The sequence below is a fragment of the Microplitis demolitor genome, chromosome 4 (assembly GCF_026212275.2).
Source record: "Microplitis demolitor isolate Queensland-Clemson2020A chromosome 4, iyMicDemo2.1a, whole genome shotgun sequence".
NCBI lineage: Eukaryota > Metazoa > Arthropoda > Insecta > Hymenoptera > Braconidae > Microplitis > Microplitis demolitor.
In genome coordinates, this window is record NC_068548.1 from 13,831,092 (window position 1) to 13,854,811 (window position 23,720).

Here is a 23,720-nt window from a genome sequence, read left to right on the forward strand (position 1 = left end):
TTATACTTGGTAATAAAATGAAACACAAGATTTTGGAGTTAAACTTTGTAAACTAGTCTTAGATAAAAACATCAAGTACAAAAATTTAGTTTTATTCTTATAATTAAAGTTTCTGCTTATTCAATGGAATGGTTATAACAAGCATACTGACTGTATTAATTATTAGCTCACAAATTAATTTTTAATTGGACTATAGTGTGTAGACCAGACACTTTAATAAAACACACTGCATATGTCAGTGACGAAAGTAAACATCGCAGACTGTTCCGGTATTAAGTCAGGCTAACTTCTAGCGTACCAATAAGCGAACAGCAAAAATTAATATTTTTACTGAATTTTGTTTATGAAAACACTTAAGATTGTGAATCCCAAATACCTTTACATACAAATAAAAAAACAAGTGTTGAAAAAGTTACATTCTACATTTTTTACAAGCTTAAGACTACTGGCTGTTTTCTTAGCAAAATCCTTAAAGAATCGAGGTAAGTAATAGGTCTCCGCTTGGTTCTACGATTTTTATTTTTTTCAAATATTATTGATAGACTTATAAGTTTTACTTATAATCTATTTCTGACCAAAAACATTAAGATTTCGACAAAATGAAACTTCTTTAAATTCCGTATTGTACTCAATAACTTATATACAATGAATTAATTATTCACCATTAACATCAGTATTAGTATCGATGTCTTGTTCAATTTCAGCTTGTCTAGCTTCACCATTATCCAGTTCTACGTCTCGAAGATTTCTTTCTAGTGGGTTCACAGCTCGCTCTTCTGGTTCAACTTCGTTTTTTCCAACGCGCGGCACTCTCGGTTCATCGTCTATATGCATAAATTTCGATTTGAATATTAATATGAATTTCGATGAGATTATGAATGAATTATCATGATTATTGCGAGTATCTTTCCAATATTATTACCGTCACTGACGACAATGATTGCATTATTATTTTGCTCTGGTGCTACGTTTGCACGTGCTTGTTGAACAACTTGGGCTACGCCATTTCTTTCTATATGTTGAGTAGTATCCAGTAAAATCCGTTAAATACGTAGACGTACACGAGGTCGTCGTTCAACGAGATCGGCAATTGGTTCCTTTCTGACTTTACAAATTCCCTGCGCTTGTGGACGATGAACACGACGACGTACTCTTTGAGGTGGAAGACGAGTATCATCATCAAAATTTTCCAGAACATCAGGCCCGCTTCTCAAATCATTTGCATCGGCCAATTCCCGTCGATGGTCATCCAATTCATCTGTTGAAAATAAATAATTTTCAAATATTGATTTATCAAAAAATCTAGGCAAGCTCAAAAACACATGAAACGTTTTCTATTCTACAGTCTAATCGAACATTATCAACAGCTATATTTTCCCGTACGGATCTGATTATAGCAGTGCGGAGAAACTCTAACATAGTGAACCTTACAATCATTTAATATCAGTAGATGAGTAGGGATGGTTCACCCGCTCGAAAAAACAGATTGTGGGTTCGTGTCCGTGCTAAACTGTTTTACCGGCAGCTGGTAAGTTACTGGTAGTCGATTTGATGCTAATTGTTGTCATTTGAGCTTATCTAGGACCTTTTTGAGCACTTGTTAGCCATTTGATGCTAATTGACGTTATGTGAGCTTATCTAGGACCTTTTTGAGCACTTGTCAGCCATTTGATGCTAACTGAGCTTCCATGCGTGAGCTCGCTTTGAGCTCATCGCCATTTTGAGCTCGTGTTATAATAGATGGTGCCCTGTGTGTGTATATTCTGAGCGGGAAATTTTAAGAAAAAAAATTATGCACAATTTTATTAATGACTAGAGCGGGTTCTCGGCTTGTCTATTAGGTTACAGGTTCTGGAATCGTGTTTGTGCTTAACCCCAGAGCTGACACTAGCGTAGCCTACCCTGATTAATGTAATATGTACACGTAAATGTATGATTTGAGGATCGATATATTCAAACTCGGGGTAGTACGGGTACTTGAGAGAAGACATGCCATCTAGTGGCATAGTTTCTCTCCCCTCTTCTTTTTGCTGATGATGACGTCATCCGACAAGTCTGAACTGGTTTTTTCCTTTGTTCTATTTCCAACTGCGTAGATGATGACGTCACCCGACAAGTTTGAACTGGTTTTTTCCTTTGTTCTATTTCTAACTGCGGAGATGATGACATCATCCGACAAGTCTGAACTTGTTTTTGAGCTAGAGTGGGGGAAATGAGCTGAGCGCTGAGCTCGCGAGCTCACAGCATTTAGTCTACATCGAGAAACGTTCTAGTTAACAGCTTGCACTAATGGATAAAGGATTTTTTTTTTCAAGTGACTGCATACAAACAAAATCAATAGTTTGTTATCTATATCTTATAATTTATCTGAAACGTAAGAAATATAACATATGGTTTAATATCAAGTAAGTATTAATAATATAAGTTTCAATAATTAATTTCTTATTGGTTAATTTAAGAATGGATTTGTCTGAAATTAATAAAATCAACTGCTTGGTGCATATCTTGCCAGTTAAAAAGCTTCGAGACCTGGAAGTGGACAAATCATACAAAATCACTGAGATAAAGATTATTAAAACTCAGTATGGACCTAAAGTTGTCGCTCATGTGGAAGATCAGTTCACCATCTACTTCCCAACCAGGACAAACAACGAGCTTATTGGTGATGCTGAGAAGTTAAAAAATCTCAACGACATGGCTACCGAAGCGTGTCTTTATATTTTATACCACGGTTCAAAATACGACAAATTTGAATTCGTATCACAGCCATCTTAAATGTATTTATTTTTGTTCAATAAATTTAAAATTAAAAATAGCTAAAATGTTTTTAATTATTATATGTACCCCATTCACACATTATAGATTTAAATATATATATATACATATGTATATATATATATATATATATATATATATAATTAAAATGATTAAACATTAGAAATAAAAAAAAAAAAATTATTAATTGTAATTAGAAAAAAAAAATTATAATAATCATAAAAAACATGCGGGAAATTCAAAAGTCAGTTCACGCCTTTTGTCTCGGTTGAGTTTGCGTGACAGATGCTCACCCTATTGTCGCCTGCCGGTACTAGCGCAGAAGGACAGTAATATAAGCGGGAAATTCAAAAGTCAGTTTGCGCAGGGGAAGGTATGTAAGCGAGCAGCAGCGCGCTCAGAGAAACATGCAAAGGAGGTGAAAGAGCAAAAGCAGCAGCGGGCTTGGAGAAAAAGGCGGCGGTAGAGCGAGCGGCAGCGACAGGTGAAGAAAGATGTTGAGGAGAAGGAGCAATGGTTGGAAGAAGATGTACGAAAGGAGCCGCAAACAAAGCTTTTAATATGCTAAATATGGAAGAAGCACAATAATAAATTGAACATTTATTTCATAAAAAAAAAAATTAAAAATAATAAAGTTATTATAAACAAAAAAAAAAAAAAACAACAAGAAAAGTTGCCATTTATACATAACGGAAAAACAGATTGACTTAGAACAAACTAACTAAATAATTAAATAATCATTCCTGATTAAAAAAAAAATTAATAACTGAATAAAAATCATAATCAGAAAAAAAATGGAGATCAATAGATTTTTAAACTTATTTTAAATAAATAACTAATTTCAATTATTTCAAATTTCAAATAAATAATTAAAACATGTAAGTTTAAAGTAAAACTGATTAACTTAAAAACTAACTAACTAATTAAATAATCAATTCTAAAAAAACAAAGTCACAATAAAAAAAAATCATGATAAAATATTTTTAGAAAAAAAAAAGTTATAATTAATCTTCTCTCTAAACTTTCATTTTCTTCACGTAGTTCCCGGATTTCCCTGTTTAATTCTTGAATTTTTGATTCTGGATCTTGACATGTAGCAAAACCCGTTTCCTCTTCTTCAAACAGAGGATCAAGTTCAAGTCCAACATCATCATCTGGATTCGCATTATTATGTCGCATTCTGTTCAATAATGCGAACTGTCTATCTCTAATCCCTTGCTGTCTTATTGCTCCCTCCAAGTCACGTCGCTGATTATGATTAAATATAAAATCATCATCATGATCATCATCATCATCATCGATGATTATTGTGTCAGCATCACCATCATCATACATTATAATATCACGTTTAGCCCATTGTCCGATGTTTATAAAATTCGGACTGAATCTATAATTCTCTTCCGATGGTGCTAGATCACCCGGTAACGCAAACCACCAACAAAGCCGGTGGTTAAAAACATTCAGTATGGTTGCTACTCCAGCAACAGTTATGATTGGTCCAGAATAAAAATTTTGATCTTCAATCGTGTAGGGCTCTAATTGATTGCAGATGATTTCAATGAGCTCATCACTTGTATAATTCTCATCCCATGTTCGAGGAATTACATAACTGTGAGTCAACGTATTATCCATCTATAATTTGAAGAACAAAGAAAAAAAAAATTTTAAAATATCGAAACACAAAACGTATATATATATATATATATATATATATATATATATATATATATATATATATATATATATATATATATATATATATATATATATATATATATATATATATATATATATATATATTTACCTCAGGAAATTATCGATAGCTTACGATGATGATGATTAAAATTTTGCTTTTGAAAAATACTTGCTGGGAATCTACAATAAGAAATAAGATTATTAATATGTATCAACAATATTTATTTTCGTATAAAATATTTGAATCGATGTGATACTTATAAAATAATAATAAATTAAAAAAGATAATTGATTCTATATGACAAATATCGAATGTTACTATAAAATTAGCATCATAGTGATACCAAACTTAAAACCTAATTTTTTTATTGCAATAGATATTAGTTTATTAACATCATGCTTGAATTTTTTATTTTAACCACTACTTACGTTTCATTAACTACTAAGTATTTTTTTCATGACTCAACTTATTAGTTATAATATTTCTAATTAAGAATACAGAAGAGTTATAGCATCAATGTGTGTGTGTGTGTGTGTGTGTGTGTGTGTGTGTGTGTGTGTGTGTGTGTGTGTGTGTGTGTGTGTGGTGGTGAACTTATAACTATATAGCTGAAGGATAGTATTTATAACAAAACCATTGTTACTTAATCAATTTTATTATTTAATAATTATTTATTTCATTTATTCAATTATAAAAAACAATAAAATAATTGTATTTATTGTTTAAATATATATTTTTCTTTTCACCACACACACACACACACATAGACACCACAAATCTTTCCATTTGTATTATATTCTTAATTATTATTATTATATTACATAAATGATTTATTTATAATCACACATAAATTCAATAATTAAGTTAATATTTATAAATAAATAAATAAATGTTTATTTATTTATATAAAAAACAAAAACTTACAAATATATATATATATGTATATATGATGTGTCCGACTTCTCGGCGTTTGTCTAGACTTATTTTGGATTTAAGTTTCTTGAGAGATTTTTATCTTCTCAAGTAAACAATTTCTCTGTTGAGGTGAAAATCAACCAATCAAAACATTTGTTATATAAAAGACGGAGCCTGATTGGTTCGCTTTTAAATGGCGCGCATATAAACTTCAGCACGTGCACTTTGGTTAAAAAATGTTTATAAATATTTGTCAATATAAACTATATATCAAAATATCTAAGACACAACTCTTGATGATTTTAAATATTATGCTTAAACAATCATTTTATTTATGTCACATAAAATTAGTTTAGAAAAATAATGTGCGGGAAATAACTGCCATCTCGCGGGGATAAACTAGATACATAGATCGATACATCCATACGATTGTCAATTCCGTATACAGTCAATCAATAATAACGGTCAAAAATAACTGCCATCTAGCGGGATAAACCACCTACTAAGATTGACGTTAATTCTGTACATCTCTATGTTTTCAAATCATAAGGAAAAAAATTAATTAATTAATAATAAAAAAAATATATATACTTACTTGATCACTATATATTTTTCAAAACGTTGAAACAGTTGCACACTTTTGAATGAAAATCATTTTTTTTTAATTAAATTAAAACAATTTTTAAATTATAAAAATCATTTATTAAAATCAAGATGAATTTAAAAATTAATTAACTATTTAATACCTTAAAATACATAATTATTTTCCAAGTAACTCTACACTATTTTATAATAATTAAATTTTAAATTAGTTAAGTTTAAGAAAAAAAGTCAGAAATAAAAATTATTCAAGTTGAATAAAAAAGTCAGAAATTAAATTTTTTTAATTTTTATTTAAAAACCAATTTTTCATTAATTTTACATTTTCTAAAGCACATAGATATTCATCATTTAATTTACAATGATAATTACAGAAATTACAATCGAGAAATTTAATATTTTTGAGGGCGGGACATTTGAAATCTTCCAGATCGATGACAACTTTATCTTGTCCGACTAGATCTTGTACCCATAAATTTTTTTCACCACCTTTGACATAAATGTACTTGTAATTACTTGTCACATGATCAAAATCTTCATGTAGTTTAGAATATGGTGTCTTTCTAGCATTCCAGGTGATCCCATGGTGATTATATATGATCCAGGTGTTTTGACGTTTACATTGATGTGGTAGCAATTCCCAATCATATGGTGGTTAAAATAGTGTACATGATAACTCTTCAAGTCCTTCGATCTCATGTTGAATCGTAATTGTAGCAAGTTCTTTCACGATAAATTGATTATCGGATCCTTTGAATCCTTGCACATCTAGTATCATTTCCATTTTTATAGCTTGTATCTCAGCAACAGTCAGAAAGCAACTGAAGAATTAATACAGCTCAGCTATTTTTTATTTTATCATTCTCCCCACCACACACTATTTTTAATAAATAATCTTCAATTTCATTAGCTGAAAAATATTCTTTGTTTAAGATAACTGCGTAGTAGAATGTTTATTTCTAACTGCGTAGTAGAATTTTTATTTTTAGATGATTACTCATCCAGTTCCGAGAAAAAAACTTTCCATTGTTATTTCAATTTTTTAACTGCGCAGTAGGATGTTTATTTTTAGATGATGACTCACTCGATTCTATTTTTAGATCAAAACGTCATCTAGTTCAATTTTTAACTGCGTAATAAAACTCGCCGTCACGCCACCTAGATCTTAGGTTATGTTGATACAATCTAGGGAATTTCTATCCTTTTTTAGGGAATTATTGTCATTTTCTAGGGAATTTTTTCAAGTTTCTGGGGATTTCATTTTATAAGGTTGGTACTTTTCAGAACTATAAAATTTTCTACTGCGCAATTGATGCTTTTAAAAAGACGCGCGTAAAAGCGTACTTCATTAAAAAGAAGTACAAGTCTCGCAGTGAAGTACATAACTCCGTGTATTCACTCTGTTGATTTTGTGTGATTTAAAATTATTCTGATTTTTTTAATAATCAATATTTCAAGTGATATTTTTTACCAATCTTTTAACATAAAACTTTCGCGCTTAAAAGATTTTTGTGGTGAAAAATTTGTTGATAAGTGAAAAAAAAACTCTGTGTGTAAAAGAGAAAATTATTTATAAACAATTGCAATTAACAATTTTTATTCTTTCTGTGTGTGTTAAAGAACTGTTTAGACTTAAAACAGTTATTTTGTGCATTCAAAAACTTTAAACAGAAAATATTTAATCAAATAAAATTAGTGATTAAATAAGAAACAATTTCATCAAAGATGGCGCAATCTCGCGGTATTATTGATGCAATTCAAAGTTTAGTGGACACAGTAGCAAAGTCATTTAATGATTTGCAACAAGACGCAGTCAATGAAGAACAATGTCAAAAGTGCTACCAAGTGTGTGTTGACACAATTAATTATTTTAACGACATTTTGTTGGACCAGCAAACAAGTATCCAAGTTAAAAGAAGTGTGCAAGCGAATATTGTACTACTGTGCTAGTATGGTGATCAATTTTCTCGTCTTAGTGGTCAAGTAACCGGTGGTGACTTGGGTGTAAGAAACAATTTAATTAAATGGCAAGACCTGGAAAACGCATTTGCGAATAACTTCAAGACTGGCTGTGTGGTAAATCGAGCCCACACCGATTTGAGAACTTTCTTAACTGATTCTCAAAATTTAGTGACTGCAAAAGTTCAAGATATGTTGAATGATGTTGCAGGTCTTAAAGTCAGTGTAGAATTATTTTGCAAATTCAGAAATGCCAAAGATGAAAACACTGTCGAAGAAACAAAATCATTCAACATTAAAAGCATTGAATTTTTACCTGCAACATCTCTTGCCGACTGGTATACGGACAATGTATATGAGAAATTGTTGAAAAAAGTTGAAGACTTCAATCAAAAAGATTCTGGATGGAGTTTGATTGAAATAAATAACTTGGTCATCACGATGTCAAGATACCCTCGCGGTTTTGGAAATACCGAAATAATACCGGAATTGTACGGTATAAATATCGCATAAATATGGTATATTACTCGAGTTATTTTGGCCAGTTTTTTTGCCGTATTATTACCAAAAATTTACGAAATAAATTCAGAATATTTACGGCAATAAATCAGAAAAAATACGGTATTTTCACAGCATTAAAACCATAATTATACAGCATATTTATAGTATATTTTCGGCATTTTTGCAGCATCTAACCGTTCTACCCAGAAAAAAATTTATATATAATTGTATAAAATTTTATGTAGTTATATCTAATTTTATAACCTTATAAAGTTATATGCAATAACTGACATGAAAAAAAAAAAAAAAACTCCCGTCTCGATCCCGAGACCTAATTATTCAAAGTCTGATCTGGTAGCCATTATGCCAAATCACTTACTTGAAAGATGTTAGTAATGGTATTTAGATGAATACAAACGAACATTAGAAAATTGAAAACATCAATTTTCACAGATAGTTATTTTCACTTACATTTTTTTGTTTGAGTAAGAATTGTGTGGACCAATAAAATAAAATAAAAAATATTACATTTTGCATATTTTCAATGATGTTAAATGCAGAAGTGAACAAAAAATAAAACCATATTTTTTACAATTTTCTATTTCATCAGCGTCAATCTGGCAAAATTGCAGGATACTGACAGTATTATTATCACAAAAACAACGATTTCATTATTATATCATTATCGTATGATAGTTTTTATACAGCATTTTATTGGTAAAAGTTCGGCATTTTTATAGTAATATTACTGTAGTAATCTGGTAACTCTACAGCATAAGTACAGAAAGTATATGGCATAACTACAAGAAAAAAACTGGCCAATATAACCATATTAATACCAAATTATTACGGTAAATTTACGGCATGTGCATAAATGCCGAAAATTTACGGCATTTTTACGGCATTCTCAAAACCGCGAAGGGTACGTCAGGTAAAGACCTGCGAGTGGAAGAAACCAGAGCTTGTTCATAATCCATAATTGCTGAACGCAGATTCTGCCGTAATCCAGGTGCCTGGTTGATTAGAAATTGCCATATTCCATTATGCATAGCGGCTGTTCGTCTTTGGCACAGAATATATACTGCAGGGATTCCCTAAATATTACGTAAATTATATAATTAAAGCGTGTTTAAACTAAACATTGAAAAATATCTAAATAAAAAAAGTCAGTTACCACATTCATTCTTTTTATGTGTATGATAAAAAGTTGCGAGATGCCCTGTATCTGATCTGGAATGCTCTGATAATAAAGATACTTATTTATTCACAAGGAAATTCATAAAAATAAAAATAAAATAATTTCTTTTTTTTAATGGTAGTGCTTACTTTAAACGTCCCATCCGAATGTAACTTGGGTGCTGTATTAATACAATTCATCATTTCAAGACTTGCGAACACAACAGCTACACTTTCGTCAGTTGCTCTAATTTCCCCCCGATAAATTGAAGTCGCAGTCGGATAAACCATCAACATTGCCCCCAGTCCATCTATATTGCAGCCGAATCGCGTTATAAGTCCAGCTTGTATCTTTTTCTTTTAACCAGACTCGCGTTTATATGAGAGAGACACTAAGCGGACTTATAACGCAACTCGACTGTATCAGGATTTTGCGGGCTATGTAATCGTCTGTCCCTGACCACATACATTCTTCCGGTTGCAGAGCGAACAAAGGATGCAACATCTTGAAAACTTAAAAAAATAAATACCAATTAATTTTTAAACTATTTCAATAGCTTGAATGTATTGAGAATATCTTGAAGCATTCAAATTTTTTTACACTTTCTTTAGGCTAACTCTGTCGAATATTTCTTCTGGTGTTCTTTGAGTTAGAATCGTTTGACGACGCAATTCCAAAATCATTAGCTGTCGTCGGAATTCTTCTTGAATATGGTGAGCAGAATGCTCATAATTTTCATAGACGACGATATCACCATTTGGGCCAATAGATGCGATAACACGACAACGCGAATGTGTTGTCCTATAAGGGCAAACGTATTCCTCTTCTTCAGGATCATATCGTGAGTCATGATGAAACGCATGGCCGTTGTAGATGAATCTTGGTGTATGTGCACGCTGTCCTAGCGCTTGTTCCATCTAGTCTGATCGGGTCATTCAAACAATAAGTGAAACTTTTGCAACAATTTACGTGCGGCACAATACCTAACAACTATTGAGGATATTTTAAAAAAATTTAGAGCTATCAAAAAGCACCCTTAGCACTTTCGCGCTTGAGGTGTGCAATATCAAGTCATTCTCAATAGTAATTAGTATATTGGCACAGCTAGAGGGGGAATGAGTGTGAATGTAGCAGACATCAGACAAATTTAGAATTATAAATAAATAGAGTAAATAATTAAAAAAATAATATTTATAGAAAATGCACTTATCAATTTAAAAATTTTTTAAATCCGCATTTTTTAAAAATTTAATTTGATTAATTATTTACTCTATTTATTAATAATTTTAAAATTGTTTGATATTTGCTACATTAACACTCATACAAGCGAAGACTTAATTATAAATATCTTAATCATTATAACTAAAAAAATCTTATTAATTTATTAAATTTACCGCTTCACTTGCTATTTCAGCGTAAACAAAAACAAAAAATAATTTAAAAATGATGTATGTGATGTGGATTGAGCTTGGAATTATCTGCTTTATTAAAGTCCTCCACATAACAAACCAAAAATACGTATAAACAGACACATTTATTTTATAGAAGTATATGTGTGCGCACACTGCCAATTATGATTTATTAGTGTAACTCAACTTGCGTCTCACAGGAATGCTTCTCGAACTTCTAGACGCTTGGCTTGGGTACGTTCTTTCCCGCGTTTTCTCCCTCCAATGATATCTTCGTGGTTCGTTTGTTTGGCTACATTACGATCAACCATAGCGTCACTTAAAGATTTAGTGTGCGTATTTCATTACTTCTACTAAAAAATAAATTCATTCAAAACTATAAAAAAAATAACAAATCGGAAATCCTACTTAATATTTAACTTGCGATTACTTTTAGTCTATTTGTTCGTAAATATATTGATACAAAGTTTCGATTTCATTATTTTTATTTTTAAAAAATTTTTGATTTGGTAAGCCAACGCCGAACTTACTCAGTGGGAGTATTTTCTTCAACCGGCTTGCTCCAGGCTCATCCACATATCACATACATCATTTTAAAAATATTTTTCGTTTTGATTTTATCTGCACTATCAAAATAGCATGTAAAAAGGTAAATTTGATAAATAAATAACATTTTTTCAATAATAATAATTAAGATATTTATAATTGTCAAGTCTTAGCCTAGTTGTGGCAATACTAACAACTATTGAGAATGAGTTAATACTTTAAGGTATCCTTAACAGTTGTTAGGTATTTTGACACGCGTGAGTATTAAAAATATATTACATACTGTTTTTATAACTATAGATGGAACGAGTACAAGGACAGCGTGCAGGTAGATCAAGATTTATACACGACGGTCATGCGTTTCATTATGACTCAAGGTATGATCCTGAAGAAGAGGAATTCGTTTGCTCTTGCAGGACGACACTTTGGCGTTGTCGTGTTACCGTATCTATTGGCCCAGATGGTGAAATTTTCATCAGTGGAGATCATGAGCATCCTCCTTACCATACCCAAGAAGATTTACGCCGACAGCAAATGGTTTTAGAACTGCGTCGTCAAGCCACTCTCAGTCGAGAAACACTAGAAGAAATATTGGACAGAGTTAGCCAAAAGTATGTGCTGAAAAGGTGAAACTTTGTACTTGATCTAGGAACTGCTATCCGATCACTCTATATATTTGTATATCTATAATTAGTAAAATTCAGTAAATATAGATATACAAATCTATGAGTGATCGGGTACTAGTTCCCTGATAGGGTACTGGGCCTCTTACCTTAAAATTGAATATTTTCAATTTCTATCCAATTAATAACAATGGATAATAATATTTAATCGTCATTAAAAAAAATTTGAAACGCGTAATACATTTAGATGCATTGCTAATTAGTAAATAATATAGGATAAGAGAACCAGTACCCAGTGCCTAACCAGTAGCCAGTCGGTTATATACTTTAACATTAGCTCAAAATAAATATAGATATAATTTAGCATGAAGTGGCTGGCTACTAGTTTGGGGCGGAGTAGTGGTGCTCTTACCTAACAACACTATAAAAATTATGTTCGTAAAAAAAAATAAAATGTAATAAAACGTTGGATAAACGCGTAAGAATTTGAATAATTGAATAAAGAAAATTTTAATGCACTTGTCTAAAGAAATTATCTTCTTTTTCTATTATAATTATTACTAATGTTATAACTACTGTTACTTAAAGAAAAGCACAAAGCTTCAAATAGTTTCTTCCTGTTTTTTAAGTATTGAGGCATTCAGAATATATAAAACTATCTTTTACAACATTTGTTATTGGAATAGTTTAAAAATTAATTGGTATTTTTTAACTTCCCGCTAAGAAAATCGACGATTTTCAAAAATTTCGGGAAGTTATTGTTTTCACCCCGATTTTTGAAAATCGAGTTTTCATCAGATGTCGACGTTTTGAGGTCCTAGGAAGCTATTCTGACTATTTTCAGAATGATGTCCGAGTGTGTGTGTGTGTGTGTAAACTCTTTGTAACTTTTGAACTAGTGAATCGATTTAGATGGTTGAGGTGGCAATCGAAAGAGCTTGATGGCCATCAACTTTCCTGAAAATTTCAGATTATCTGATCAAATAGACTCGAAAATATTTGCGAATTACGAAAAAAAAAAATTTTTTTTTTAGTTTTTTATTGATTTCTCAAAAACGACTTATACGATCGACTTCAAAATCTAATCAGCTCTAGTACTCAATAAAACGCGTCGATTGCCACCTCAAACATCAAAATCGATTAGTTCAAAAGATATCGGCGTTGAAAAGTTAAAAAAATAACATTTTATGTTATTTTTTCCGGATAAATCAGAATATAACGTACTAAAATGTGCCTGATATCATACCAACTCATCTTTTTTTTGGTTTCTTTTGATCATATAATGTCATCGAACTTGGTTTTTAGTTTAAATCATATTATCAACAAAAAAATCGATAAAACGTAGTTTTTAATATTTTTATCGGATATTTCATATTTTATTGTTTCTTACATGAGTCAAAACTTATTTAAATCTTGATTTTGATCCCTGAAATTGATTTCTGCCTCAATACACTTATTTCACTGAACATAATCAGGAACTAGATTTTAAAAACCGCTTCATTGGTGATTTTTGATTCTTAAGTTTTCAAACTTCAGCATAACAGGTAACTTGTTAGAGCTTGAAAAGATCGTAAAAAAACAATTGCATGTGATAGCATTTTCGAGCTCGAAAATATATCTACACTAATGTTTTCGAGCTCTTTGAGGTCAAAAACAGCGGGAAGTTTCGGGGCTGGCCCGCAGGGTCAACCGACGCCCAGATTTTTTTTAAAGTTTCCAAGATATTACATCCTTTGTTTGCCTTGCAACCGAAACAATGTACGTGACCAGGGAAAGGAGATTACATCGCCCACAGAGACCTAATAACATAGATAGACTTGAGGCAATGTTGTTGGTTTATCCGCCTGCGACTTTAATTTATCGGGGGGAAATTAGAGCAACTGACGAAAGTGTAGCTGTTGTGTTCGCAAGTCCTGAAATGATGAATTGTCTTAATACAGCAGCCGAGTTACATTTGGATGAGACGTTTAAAGTAAGTACTACCAAGAAAAAAAAAAAAATTATTTTATTTTTATTCTTATGAATTTTCTTGTGAATAAATAAGTATCTTTATTATCAGAGCATTCCGGATCAGATACAAGGCATCTCACGACTTTCCATCATACACATGAAAAGAATTGATATGGTAATTGGCTTTTCTTTATTAAAATATTCTTCAATGGATAGTTTGATCAAACTTTAATTATATAATTTACGTAATATTTAGGGAATATCTGCAGCATATATTCTGTGCCAGAGACGAACAGACGCTATGCATAATGGAATATGGCAATTTCTAATCAACCAGGCACCTGGATTACGGCAGAATCTGCGTTCAGCAATTATGGATTATGAGCGGGCTCTGATTTCTTCTACTCACAGGTCTTTACCTAACGTACAAATAAGAGGATGTTGGTTTCACTACACTCATGTAAGTAATAATACTAATAATCAAAATAATGATAATAAAAGAGAATTATTTTGTTTAAAATGGAATTAGTTTTGTTGTTATCTCCGGGAATTTTTAATTATTTTTATTCAAACTTTTAATAATTATTACGGTAACGCGTTTGGAAGATGCCCGGACTAACTAATGTATTTTTCAATTGAGCAAGAATACTCAATTGTTTTAATTGTTTGTTTTAGGACTCGTTTCGATTGCAATTCTTACTCTCTCACTCTCTCTTCTCTTTGAATTGAAATATATTTGTGGGGTATTTTATGGATGGACTTAGATTATTAAATTAATTACTTAGCAGAACTTTCCCTGGGCTGGCCGTGAAAATTGATTAAGTAGAAAATAGATATTTCAGAAAATCAAAATCAAGACTTACTACTTCACTGATATCAATTAGTGTAGTTTTCCCTTTTCTTTCTCTGTACTACCTGAAGCAGCCGGTGAGTCAGAAGTCATGCATCCTTGAATCCGGAAATCCCCTGGATTAGGGCAGATTTGACCTGGCGAATTCCTGCTTCTCTCTTCTCTTTAGTTAACTCCTTCTTCACTTTTATTGATTTAAGTTAAAAAAATTTTTGAATTTTCCAAATGGAAAACGGAAAAATTCTCACTTGTTCAAATGTTTGGTTTTATTTATTTTTACTTTCTTATGTTTATAAACTGATACATATATAAACTTAAACTATTCGATGCTTTCTAAGAATTACACAAAGTAAACACTTACGAAGTAATGAAGAACACCAACACTTTTTTTTTATAAAATTTCCATTTTTTTTTCTTTGTTATTTATTTCTTATATATTAGCCTAACTACACAAATACCCGTATAACTACACAATGATTTTATTTATTTAACGATTACACCCAAAACTACGATTTAACTAAAGCATGTACTATACCTTTTATTTTCTTTTGCGTTTGATAATTATAATTGTTAAAATGAATATTTAATCAATTATAAGTGAGGATAAGGATACCGCTGTACCTAAGAATTGACTCTTCACTGAAAGACTTCGAAATCAGTTGTGACCGGAAAGCAAGTCTGTGCTCGGTAAAGTGATTTTTAAAACTTTTTCTTAAGTATCTGCAACCATGGGGTCCGGTCCTAGGTAGGGGTTCTTTTTAGTGAATTGCATCGCACGGGATGTCTAGTTGACACAATTCAATATACGTCAATGCTAATTGTGGGTGTACCACGCATCATACTAACTTAAAAGAATTAGGTGGGGAAATGAGGAAGATCGAGAGAATGAGAGACCAAAGAAACTTGGCGTTGATATATATATATATATATATATATATATATATATATATATATATATATATATATATATATATATATGTATATATGCATAAAATTTATAAATTAATTTTTTTTTTCAAAGTTGGACTTAACATTGTTATAATTTTCAATTTTATATTTTGTATTTTAATGAAATATAATTTTTTCCCAAGTTTCTACATATTTTCCCACTATCATTGATTTTTTAGGCAATCACAAGAAAATGGAGAATGTTACCCCTTCGTCAAGCATCATCTCAGATCTTACAGCTATCATGGGCCTTAGCTTTACTTCCCGCGCGCGTTTCGAAGAAGGAATTAATGTGATACGACAGCAGTCAAGCTTATTACTAGGCCAACCCGATAATTTACAATTGTTTTTCCATTACTTAGAACACGTTTGGCTTCCTTTGGCTGATATCGTCTCTGTTCGCTCATCGTCGGTTAGAAATAATAATCTAGCAGAAGCTTTTCATCGTCAACTAGCATATCGAGTTGGAGGAACTCGTCCGAACGTATTTGTTTTCATTGGTAATTAGATAAATTTCACAATTTAAATTTTACATACAAAGAAAAAAAAGAGCGTAGTGATGGTGAATAATTTATTCATTATAATATAAACCATTCCAAAAATAAATATACATCTAATTTATTACTTATTCTTATCTATTGCAAATGTATTTAGACTAGTATTCATTGTGCTTATTTACAGATCAACAAGAAGCGATTCCTGCCATTAAAAAACAACAAAACGTGGCAAACGGCATTCATGAGCATTGGGAAGAGCTTATTTTTGTTGATGACCTCGTAGCAATGGATTCAGCGTCTGAGTGTCGCTGTTACTATGACAACCGGTCGATTATATTATTTTCTCCTTGCAACCATCTACGTATTTGCCTTCGATGCAAGGCTGGTTATGACACTACTAATGATAATCGCTGTCTACGTGTTGTAAGATTTCATGCAAGACTACCTCCACGTGATTCATTCCAGGACGTGCTTGCTTTAGGATCATCTGGTATTTGTATTAACTGCAATTATTACCATCCTAAATTTATTTTCCGTTCTTGTAACCATTTGTGCCTGTGCAAAAGATGCAAAGCCAATTTTGATTTAGAACATGCAGATCAAGAACAAGATGATTTCCAATCACATTGCCCGCAATGCAATGAACAATATGTTGTAGCTGAAGAAGTTTATTATTTATGAAAGTTTCATTTAATTTTCAAATTTCGAATGTAAACAGACAGTGTTAATTATAATTATCATGTTAATGGATTTTCACGTCATGAATTTAGAACTCTGTTGAAACTCATTAGAAAATTTGAATTAAGTGAAAATTTAATAGAATGCACTCAAACGCACACAAATGCACAGCTTTGGATAATTGGCCAAAATGATGTTACCAATTTTTCATAATTTTTTTTTTTTTTTTTTTTATTTTATTTATTTTTTTGTTTCAAAAAATAATTATAATTATTATTATAAAAATTATAAAGATTTTTTTTAAGCTGTAATCTCAGCTATTTATATGTCTATTTGAATATACTGAAATAATACTAAAAGTGACAAGCATTAGATAATGTCCTTTCTAAAGAGAAGTTATTTTTTGGCATAATACAGTTTATTAAGCATGCGCGGAAAAATTTGTCGCTGTTTTTGACAGGTTAAATTTGGAACTTTTTTGAAAGTAATTTTTTAGTTTACATAAGGACACTTTTAGACAGTGCCGCCTCCCCAACATTAAAAAAATATTCAAGATCTTGAACTGTCAAAATAGTACGAAAATTTTAATAATTAATTTCGAAAAAATCAAAGCATGAATCAAAGAAAAAAAGAAATTGTACTTACAATTTCGCCGAGAGATAGATTTGTAAAAATATTACTCACAGTTATTATCAATAAGGAATTACACAAAATTTGGTACATAAATTTTAACCTGAATAATTTGATATTATAAATTATAATGTTGACATGAAGATGTTAATGAAATTTATTTTCCTAATTTCACTGAATTCCTAATTGATATCGACTGGAAATAAATTTTTTTTTAATCTATTTCTCTACGAAATTGTAAATGCCGTGCTCTTTTTTTCAATTAATGCTTAAAATTTTTATAATCTACCATCAAAACTTTAATATCGTCATTACAATTACAAGTAGTTGATTTTTCTTAAAAATTGGGAAGCACTGTCTGAAAACGACCTTAAATTAAAAAAAAAAATTTTAAGAGTAATATCCGTTACTAGCAGTATTATGCTAATGGTTGAGGAATTTTAATTACTTTGTCCTAAGATATTTTGAGAAAAATAATACTAATAATCATATGTATGTATTGCGTACAATTTATTATAATGTTAAAAAAATAGTTTTATTTTTGATTAGTTAAAATTTTGTTAGTTTGAATAAATTGGAGGATACTTTATGTCATTGATAATATGATAACAAAAATATTTAATTAATCAGAAATCAACATTATTTTTTGATAATATAAATTTCATTTTATATTTTTAATTTCCGAATTTAGAATCCCGGGTAAAAAAATTATATATAATTATGTATAACTATATATGAAAAATGGCCCTAAATAATTATATATGATTATATATAACTATATATAATTATATATAACTACATATAATTATATATAATTATGTAGAACTATACATAATTGAATTCCTATGCAATTTGTTAAATAAATTGTGAATTTTTGTATAGTAGAGGCTCTATACTTTTTATTTAAATCAGTTTTTTTCTTTCGAAAGTCCAAGTTTAATTTCTAAGAAAAATTATTAATGGAAACATTGATAATAAAAATTTTCTCATTATGTAATACAGAATGTACTATATTACCATCAAAAAAGGTACTTTTCACTCTGCCAAATAACGGAGGAGTACTTGGGCCAGAATAGTCTCAAGTTTGGAATTTAACAGTTCTGAAATAAGTTTCTTACCAGGGACACTACAAGTGGTGGGCGCGATCTCGTGGCGAGCACCGAACTACTTCCGCTGCTGCTTATAGCACCAGTGACTTCCCTTTCCTACATACATGTATATTAGGGTGTCCCAAAAAAAAAAATACTTTTTTTTTAAACTCTTATCGGCCCAAAAGTTACTTTATATTATAAACAAAAACCTTCACCAAATTTTAGCCAGATATCTTTAGACTTGAACTATCACAAATGGAGGTCCTCTCTCCTATTTGAAACACAAACGAAACTTTTTCATTTTAGTTTTTCGTTATTAAGACTATGAAAAAATTTTTTTTTAAATTCCACCTAGTATAATTTCATAGGAAATAAAATTCTCCACAAAAAGTGCTTTTGCAATTTGTACGTCAAACAAGGTGGGAAAAAGTTACGGAGTGTCAAACATCGACAAAAATTTAGTTTTCTCAGTGTTAAATTGTTTTTTGTTATTTTTCATTTTTATCCTGTCGCAAATTTTTTTTTTTTTTTTTTTTTTTTTTTTTTTTTTTTTCAAATAATGACAAGCACGGTCTTGTAGGAAATTTAATTTCCTACAAAAAGTATTCGGTATCATATATGCGTCAAATGAATGCGAAAAAAGTTAAAGGGTTTTAAATATCACACTTGATTTTTAATTGACATTTAAATCTCTGTAACTTTGTTTTCATTCATTTAACGTATGTATAATAAAAATACTTTGTGTACGAAATTAAATTTCCTACAAGACTGTGCTTATCATTATTTGAAAAAAATTTTTTTGATAGAATAAAAAAGCAAAATAACCAAAAATAATTGAACACTGAGGCGACTAAATTTCTGTCAATCTCCGGGAAAAAAAATCTCATGTCTGACCATATATGAGCATTCATATATGATCATATATGAAAATTGGCCATGTCTGATTATATATGATTATATGAAAAATCGTTTAAACTAAAAAAATAATGTTTTAATTTTATTGTTCATTAACATTCATTGAAATTTATTCATTTGTAGTTATTGCTTACTCATTATTAATTTTTCTATTGACGAAAAAATATTCGGTATTTTTCTGGAATTCGAACCTGGATCCTTCTACGTATCAGGTGAAGCTTGTACCACTCTGCCAAACCATGGACTTGAGAGTTGGAAGTATTCAATAGGTTTATATATTGATCTTAGAAATCTCAACAATTATTACGTCTATATTGATATTTTACATGGTTTTTGATAAGTTTGTTTTCTAATGCGGAATCAGAAGTTTTTTTATCTTCAACAAATTAAAAAAATAAAATTAAAACTTAAGTTTAACTTAAAATTTAAACTTAAATTTTATCATATATGTTCATACCTGACCATATCTGATTTTGTATGCGTTAAACATCGTGTAAAGAATTTTCATATCTCTTTATACCTGACTATACCTAATTTCATAAAAGTTAAACAACTTGTAAGAAATTTTATGCATTATCATATATGTTCATTCTTGACCATATCATTTAAAAAACCTACTTTAAAAATTTTTACCCCCAATAACCCTGTCAATTTTCAAATTGTACTATCGAACTATTTCTTGGGAATAATCGATCATATTTTTGCTAAACAATTAAAGGATCAAGTTTTGTTCTTTTAATTGTGTAATCATAATCAAAATGAAAAAATAATTTTTTTTCGACTTTTTCAAATTTTTGCGTTGGTTACTCAGCAAATGCAAGGAAATTTAAAAAAAAAATTCAAAAAAAATGGAAACTTTTGTTATGGTGATCGAAATTTATTTTTTTAAATTTCTTTTCTTTTGTTATTTACTTGCATTTAGAAATTTGTTGTCTCGCGGTATTTCTCATGTTTGTGCAATAGCCTGAGCTCTTAAAACATTTTTATTAATATTTTCCGAAACTAGAGATATCAAGCTATAAAATACTTTTTTTAAATTCTCGATACGATTATTTTTCACAAAGTAACAGCCTTCCAAAAATCGCGAAAAAATTTTTCCGTTCCTTTAATTTTTTGCGTAAGTATATATGTTCATATATGTCTGTATATAATCATTTATGATCTTATGTAGACTTAACATCGAGTAAAAATACTTTATGTTACATCATATATGATCATACATGTCCATATACGATCTTATATGATTTGGGTATAAGTTAGAAGAAATTTATTTGCCTTTATATATGGTCATATATGAACATGTATGACTCATATAGAAGCATATATGAATCATATATAAACATATATGAATCATATATGATTCATATATGATCTTATATGGTCATATCTAATTATATATAGCCAGATGTGAACTTTTTTTTCCCGGGTCTTTGAAGTCCCGTAATTGTTTTCCAGTTGGTCTGACGTACATAATGCATAAGCACTTTTGTGTAGAGAATTAATTTCCTACAAAATGATGCCAGGTTGAATTTAAAAAAAAAATTTTCACAGTCTTAATAACGAAAAATTAAAATGAAAAATTTTCACGTGTATTTTCAGTGGGAAAGGGGGCCCCTATTTGTGATAGCTCAATTTTAAAGATATTTGGCTGAAATTTAGTAAGAATTTTTTTAGTAATATAAAGTAACTTTTGAGCTCATAAGAGGTTTAAAAAAAAACAAATTTTTTTTCTTTTGTGGTATCCAAAAATTGAACGTATAAATAAAAATGAAAATTTTGGTACCAATCCGGGCTCTTAATAATATTAAGGTTTGCCTCAATCCATTTTTCTATTTTCCGTTTAAATAACACGGGAAAAAAAGTTTTTTTTTTTTAATTTTCTAGCTCACAAACCAATCAAAGGATTTTTATGCACAACAAATGTTTTTGTAGGAAATTGAACGCTCTACAAAAAAAGTCTCTCATCATTTTTCGATAAATCCCACTGTTTAAGGTTATTTAAGCCTCAAGTCAAATTTATAGCAAATTTTGAGATGTTTTTACTTTTCCGGTGAATGTATCAGTCTTATCAAAAAATATCGTAGTAACTGTTTTGTAGATAATTTTATTCGTTACAAATTATTGCAAACATAATTTTTTGAAATTCCACATTGTTCACAAATCATTTTCATTTCAATGTCAAGCTCTTAAAATCAATCAGAAATCTATTTTCTTAAGAGTTTGACATTGAAATGCAAATAATTTGTGAACAATGCGGAATTTCGAAAAACTTTATTCGTAACAATTTGTAAGGAATAAAATTATCTACAAAAAAGTTTCCATGACATTTTTTGATAAGACTGATTGTTCAGTCACGAGCTTATACAATTTGAAAAGCTTCATGCATTTCCGCTACAGCCGTGAGTTGCCGAACTCGCTACTGACCTCAAGGTCAGAATAGTGCCGGGTCACTTGCTATTTGGGCCCGGTACATACAATTTTTAGCTCATGGCCGGGTTAAGTTGGCATGAGAGTCCCACTACCAGCCGTCCAATCAGGAAAATTGGCGGTTAACTATTGCCTGTTGGCGCACTTTTGAGCCAATGAGAAAATTCATTTTATGCATCGAGGTTGCCACGTCACCACCAAGCGGCCACGTCGCTCGCAACTACATTTTCTCCGGGTCTTTTCGCTCCTGAATTCAAGAGTACAACCTCGTACTCTAAAACCGCTCTGCTTTAATATAATTATTCTTGGTTGCATTCGCTATCGCGTATACATTTTGTTGCATTCGCTGTTTCATATTTTCTTCTCACAGTTTTAAGTGTAAATAGTGTCAATAAATATCTAATTTATTTCTTATTATAATTTGTGTAATTTTTTAGTTGTTATGATTCCATCACACCTAAACCAGATCCTTTTGCATATTCGCTCACTTTACACTAATACTTTCACCGGAACAGTAAAAAAATCTCAAAATTTACTATAAATTTAAATTGAAGCTTAATTAACTTTTGAACAGTGAGATTTATCAAAAAATGATAAGGGACTTTTTTGTAGAGCGATCAGTTTCCTACGAAAACATTTATTGTGCATAAAAATCCGTTGATTGGTTTGTGAGCTAAAAAATTTGAAAAAAAAAAAAAGAAAAAAAAATTTTTCCCCGTGTTATTCAAACGGGAAATAGAAAAATGGATTGACGCAAATCTTAATATCATTATAAAGAGTCCGGATTAGTATCAAAATTTTTATTTATACTTTCAATTTTTGGATACAGTGTTAAAAATTTTTGTAAAATTACAAATATTTTACAAAACAAAATGTGAGTAAGATTACAAATCAGTGTGTTGTCAATATACAATAAAATTCGAGTAATGTTCAAAAACGTGTTGGGAAACCTACTAAGATGAGTTGCTGTTTTACTATCTTTATGTAATAATCCTACACGTATCGTGATTTTACCGAACCGTTGATCAATTTCCAATTAAAAGTTTTCAAAAGTTACAAACATTGTTTATAATTCGATTTACTACAATTTTTCGTAAATTTACAAAAAAAAAAAAATTGTAACTGAAATTACAATAAAGTCATTAAAAGTTTACAAATATTTTCAGTATTTTTACAACTCTGACTTGTAAATTACATAACCTATTGTAATTTCGCCAAAATAATTATTTTTCTTAGACGTCTTGTAATTTTACCGAACCGTTGACTAGTTTCCAATAAAAGTTTTTAAAATTTACAAACATTGTTTGTAATTTGATTCACTACGATTTTTTGTAAATTTATAAAAAAAAATTGTAACTGAAATCACAATCTAGTCATTAAAATTTTACAAATATTATCAGTGTTTTTTTACAACTCTGACTTGTAAATTGCATAACCTCTTGTAATTTCGCCAAAAATTTTGATTTTTCTTACTCGTTTTGTAATTTTACCGAACCATTGACTTGTTTCCAATCAAAAGTTTTTTCAAAAAAA

The 23,720-nt window shown here is 30.1% G+C and overlaps 1 protein-coding gene across 1 annotated transcript; it reads right to left on the minus strand.

Moving 5' to 3' along the window:
- Positions 1-654: 654 nt before the first annotated feature.
- On the minus strand, positions 655-3,954 carry LOC128667543 (protein GrpE-like). Its single transcript, XM_053737917.1, has 3 exons — positions 3,798-3,954; positions 1,052-1,258; positions 655-824 (listed from the first exon to the last, which is right to left on the minus strand). The coding sequence occupies exons 1-3, from the start codon at positions 3,952-3,954 to the stop codon at positions 655-657; spliced, it is 534 nt and encodes a 177-aa protein (XP_053593892.1).
- Between the last annotated feature and the right edge of the window lie 19,766 nt (positions 3,955-23,720).

Bases quoted from the DNA above. Each gene is read 5' to 3' on its own strand.
- LOC128667543 (XM_053737917.1), bottom strand. From the start codon at position 3,954: ATGCGACATAATAATGCGAATCCAGATGATGATGTTGGACTTGAACTT. The intron at 1,259-3,797 runs GTTTAGAGAGAA...TATTTTCAACAG, and splicing joins ACTACGTGAAGAAAATGAAA to ATGAATTGGATGACCATCGA. The intron at 825-1,051 runs GTATTTAACGGA...TTATGCATATAG, and splicing joins ACGACCTCGTGTACGTCTAC to ACGATGAACCGAGAGTGCCG.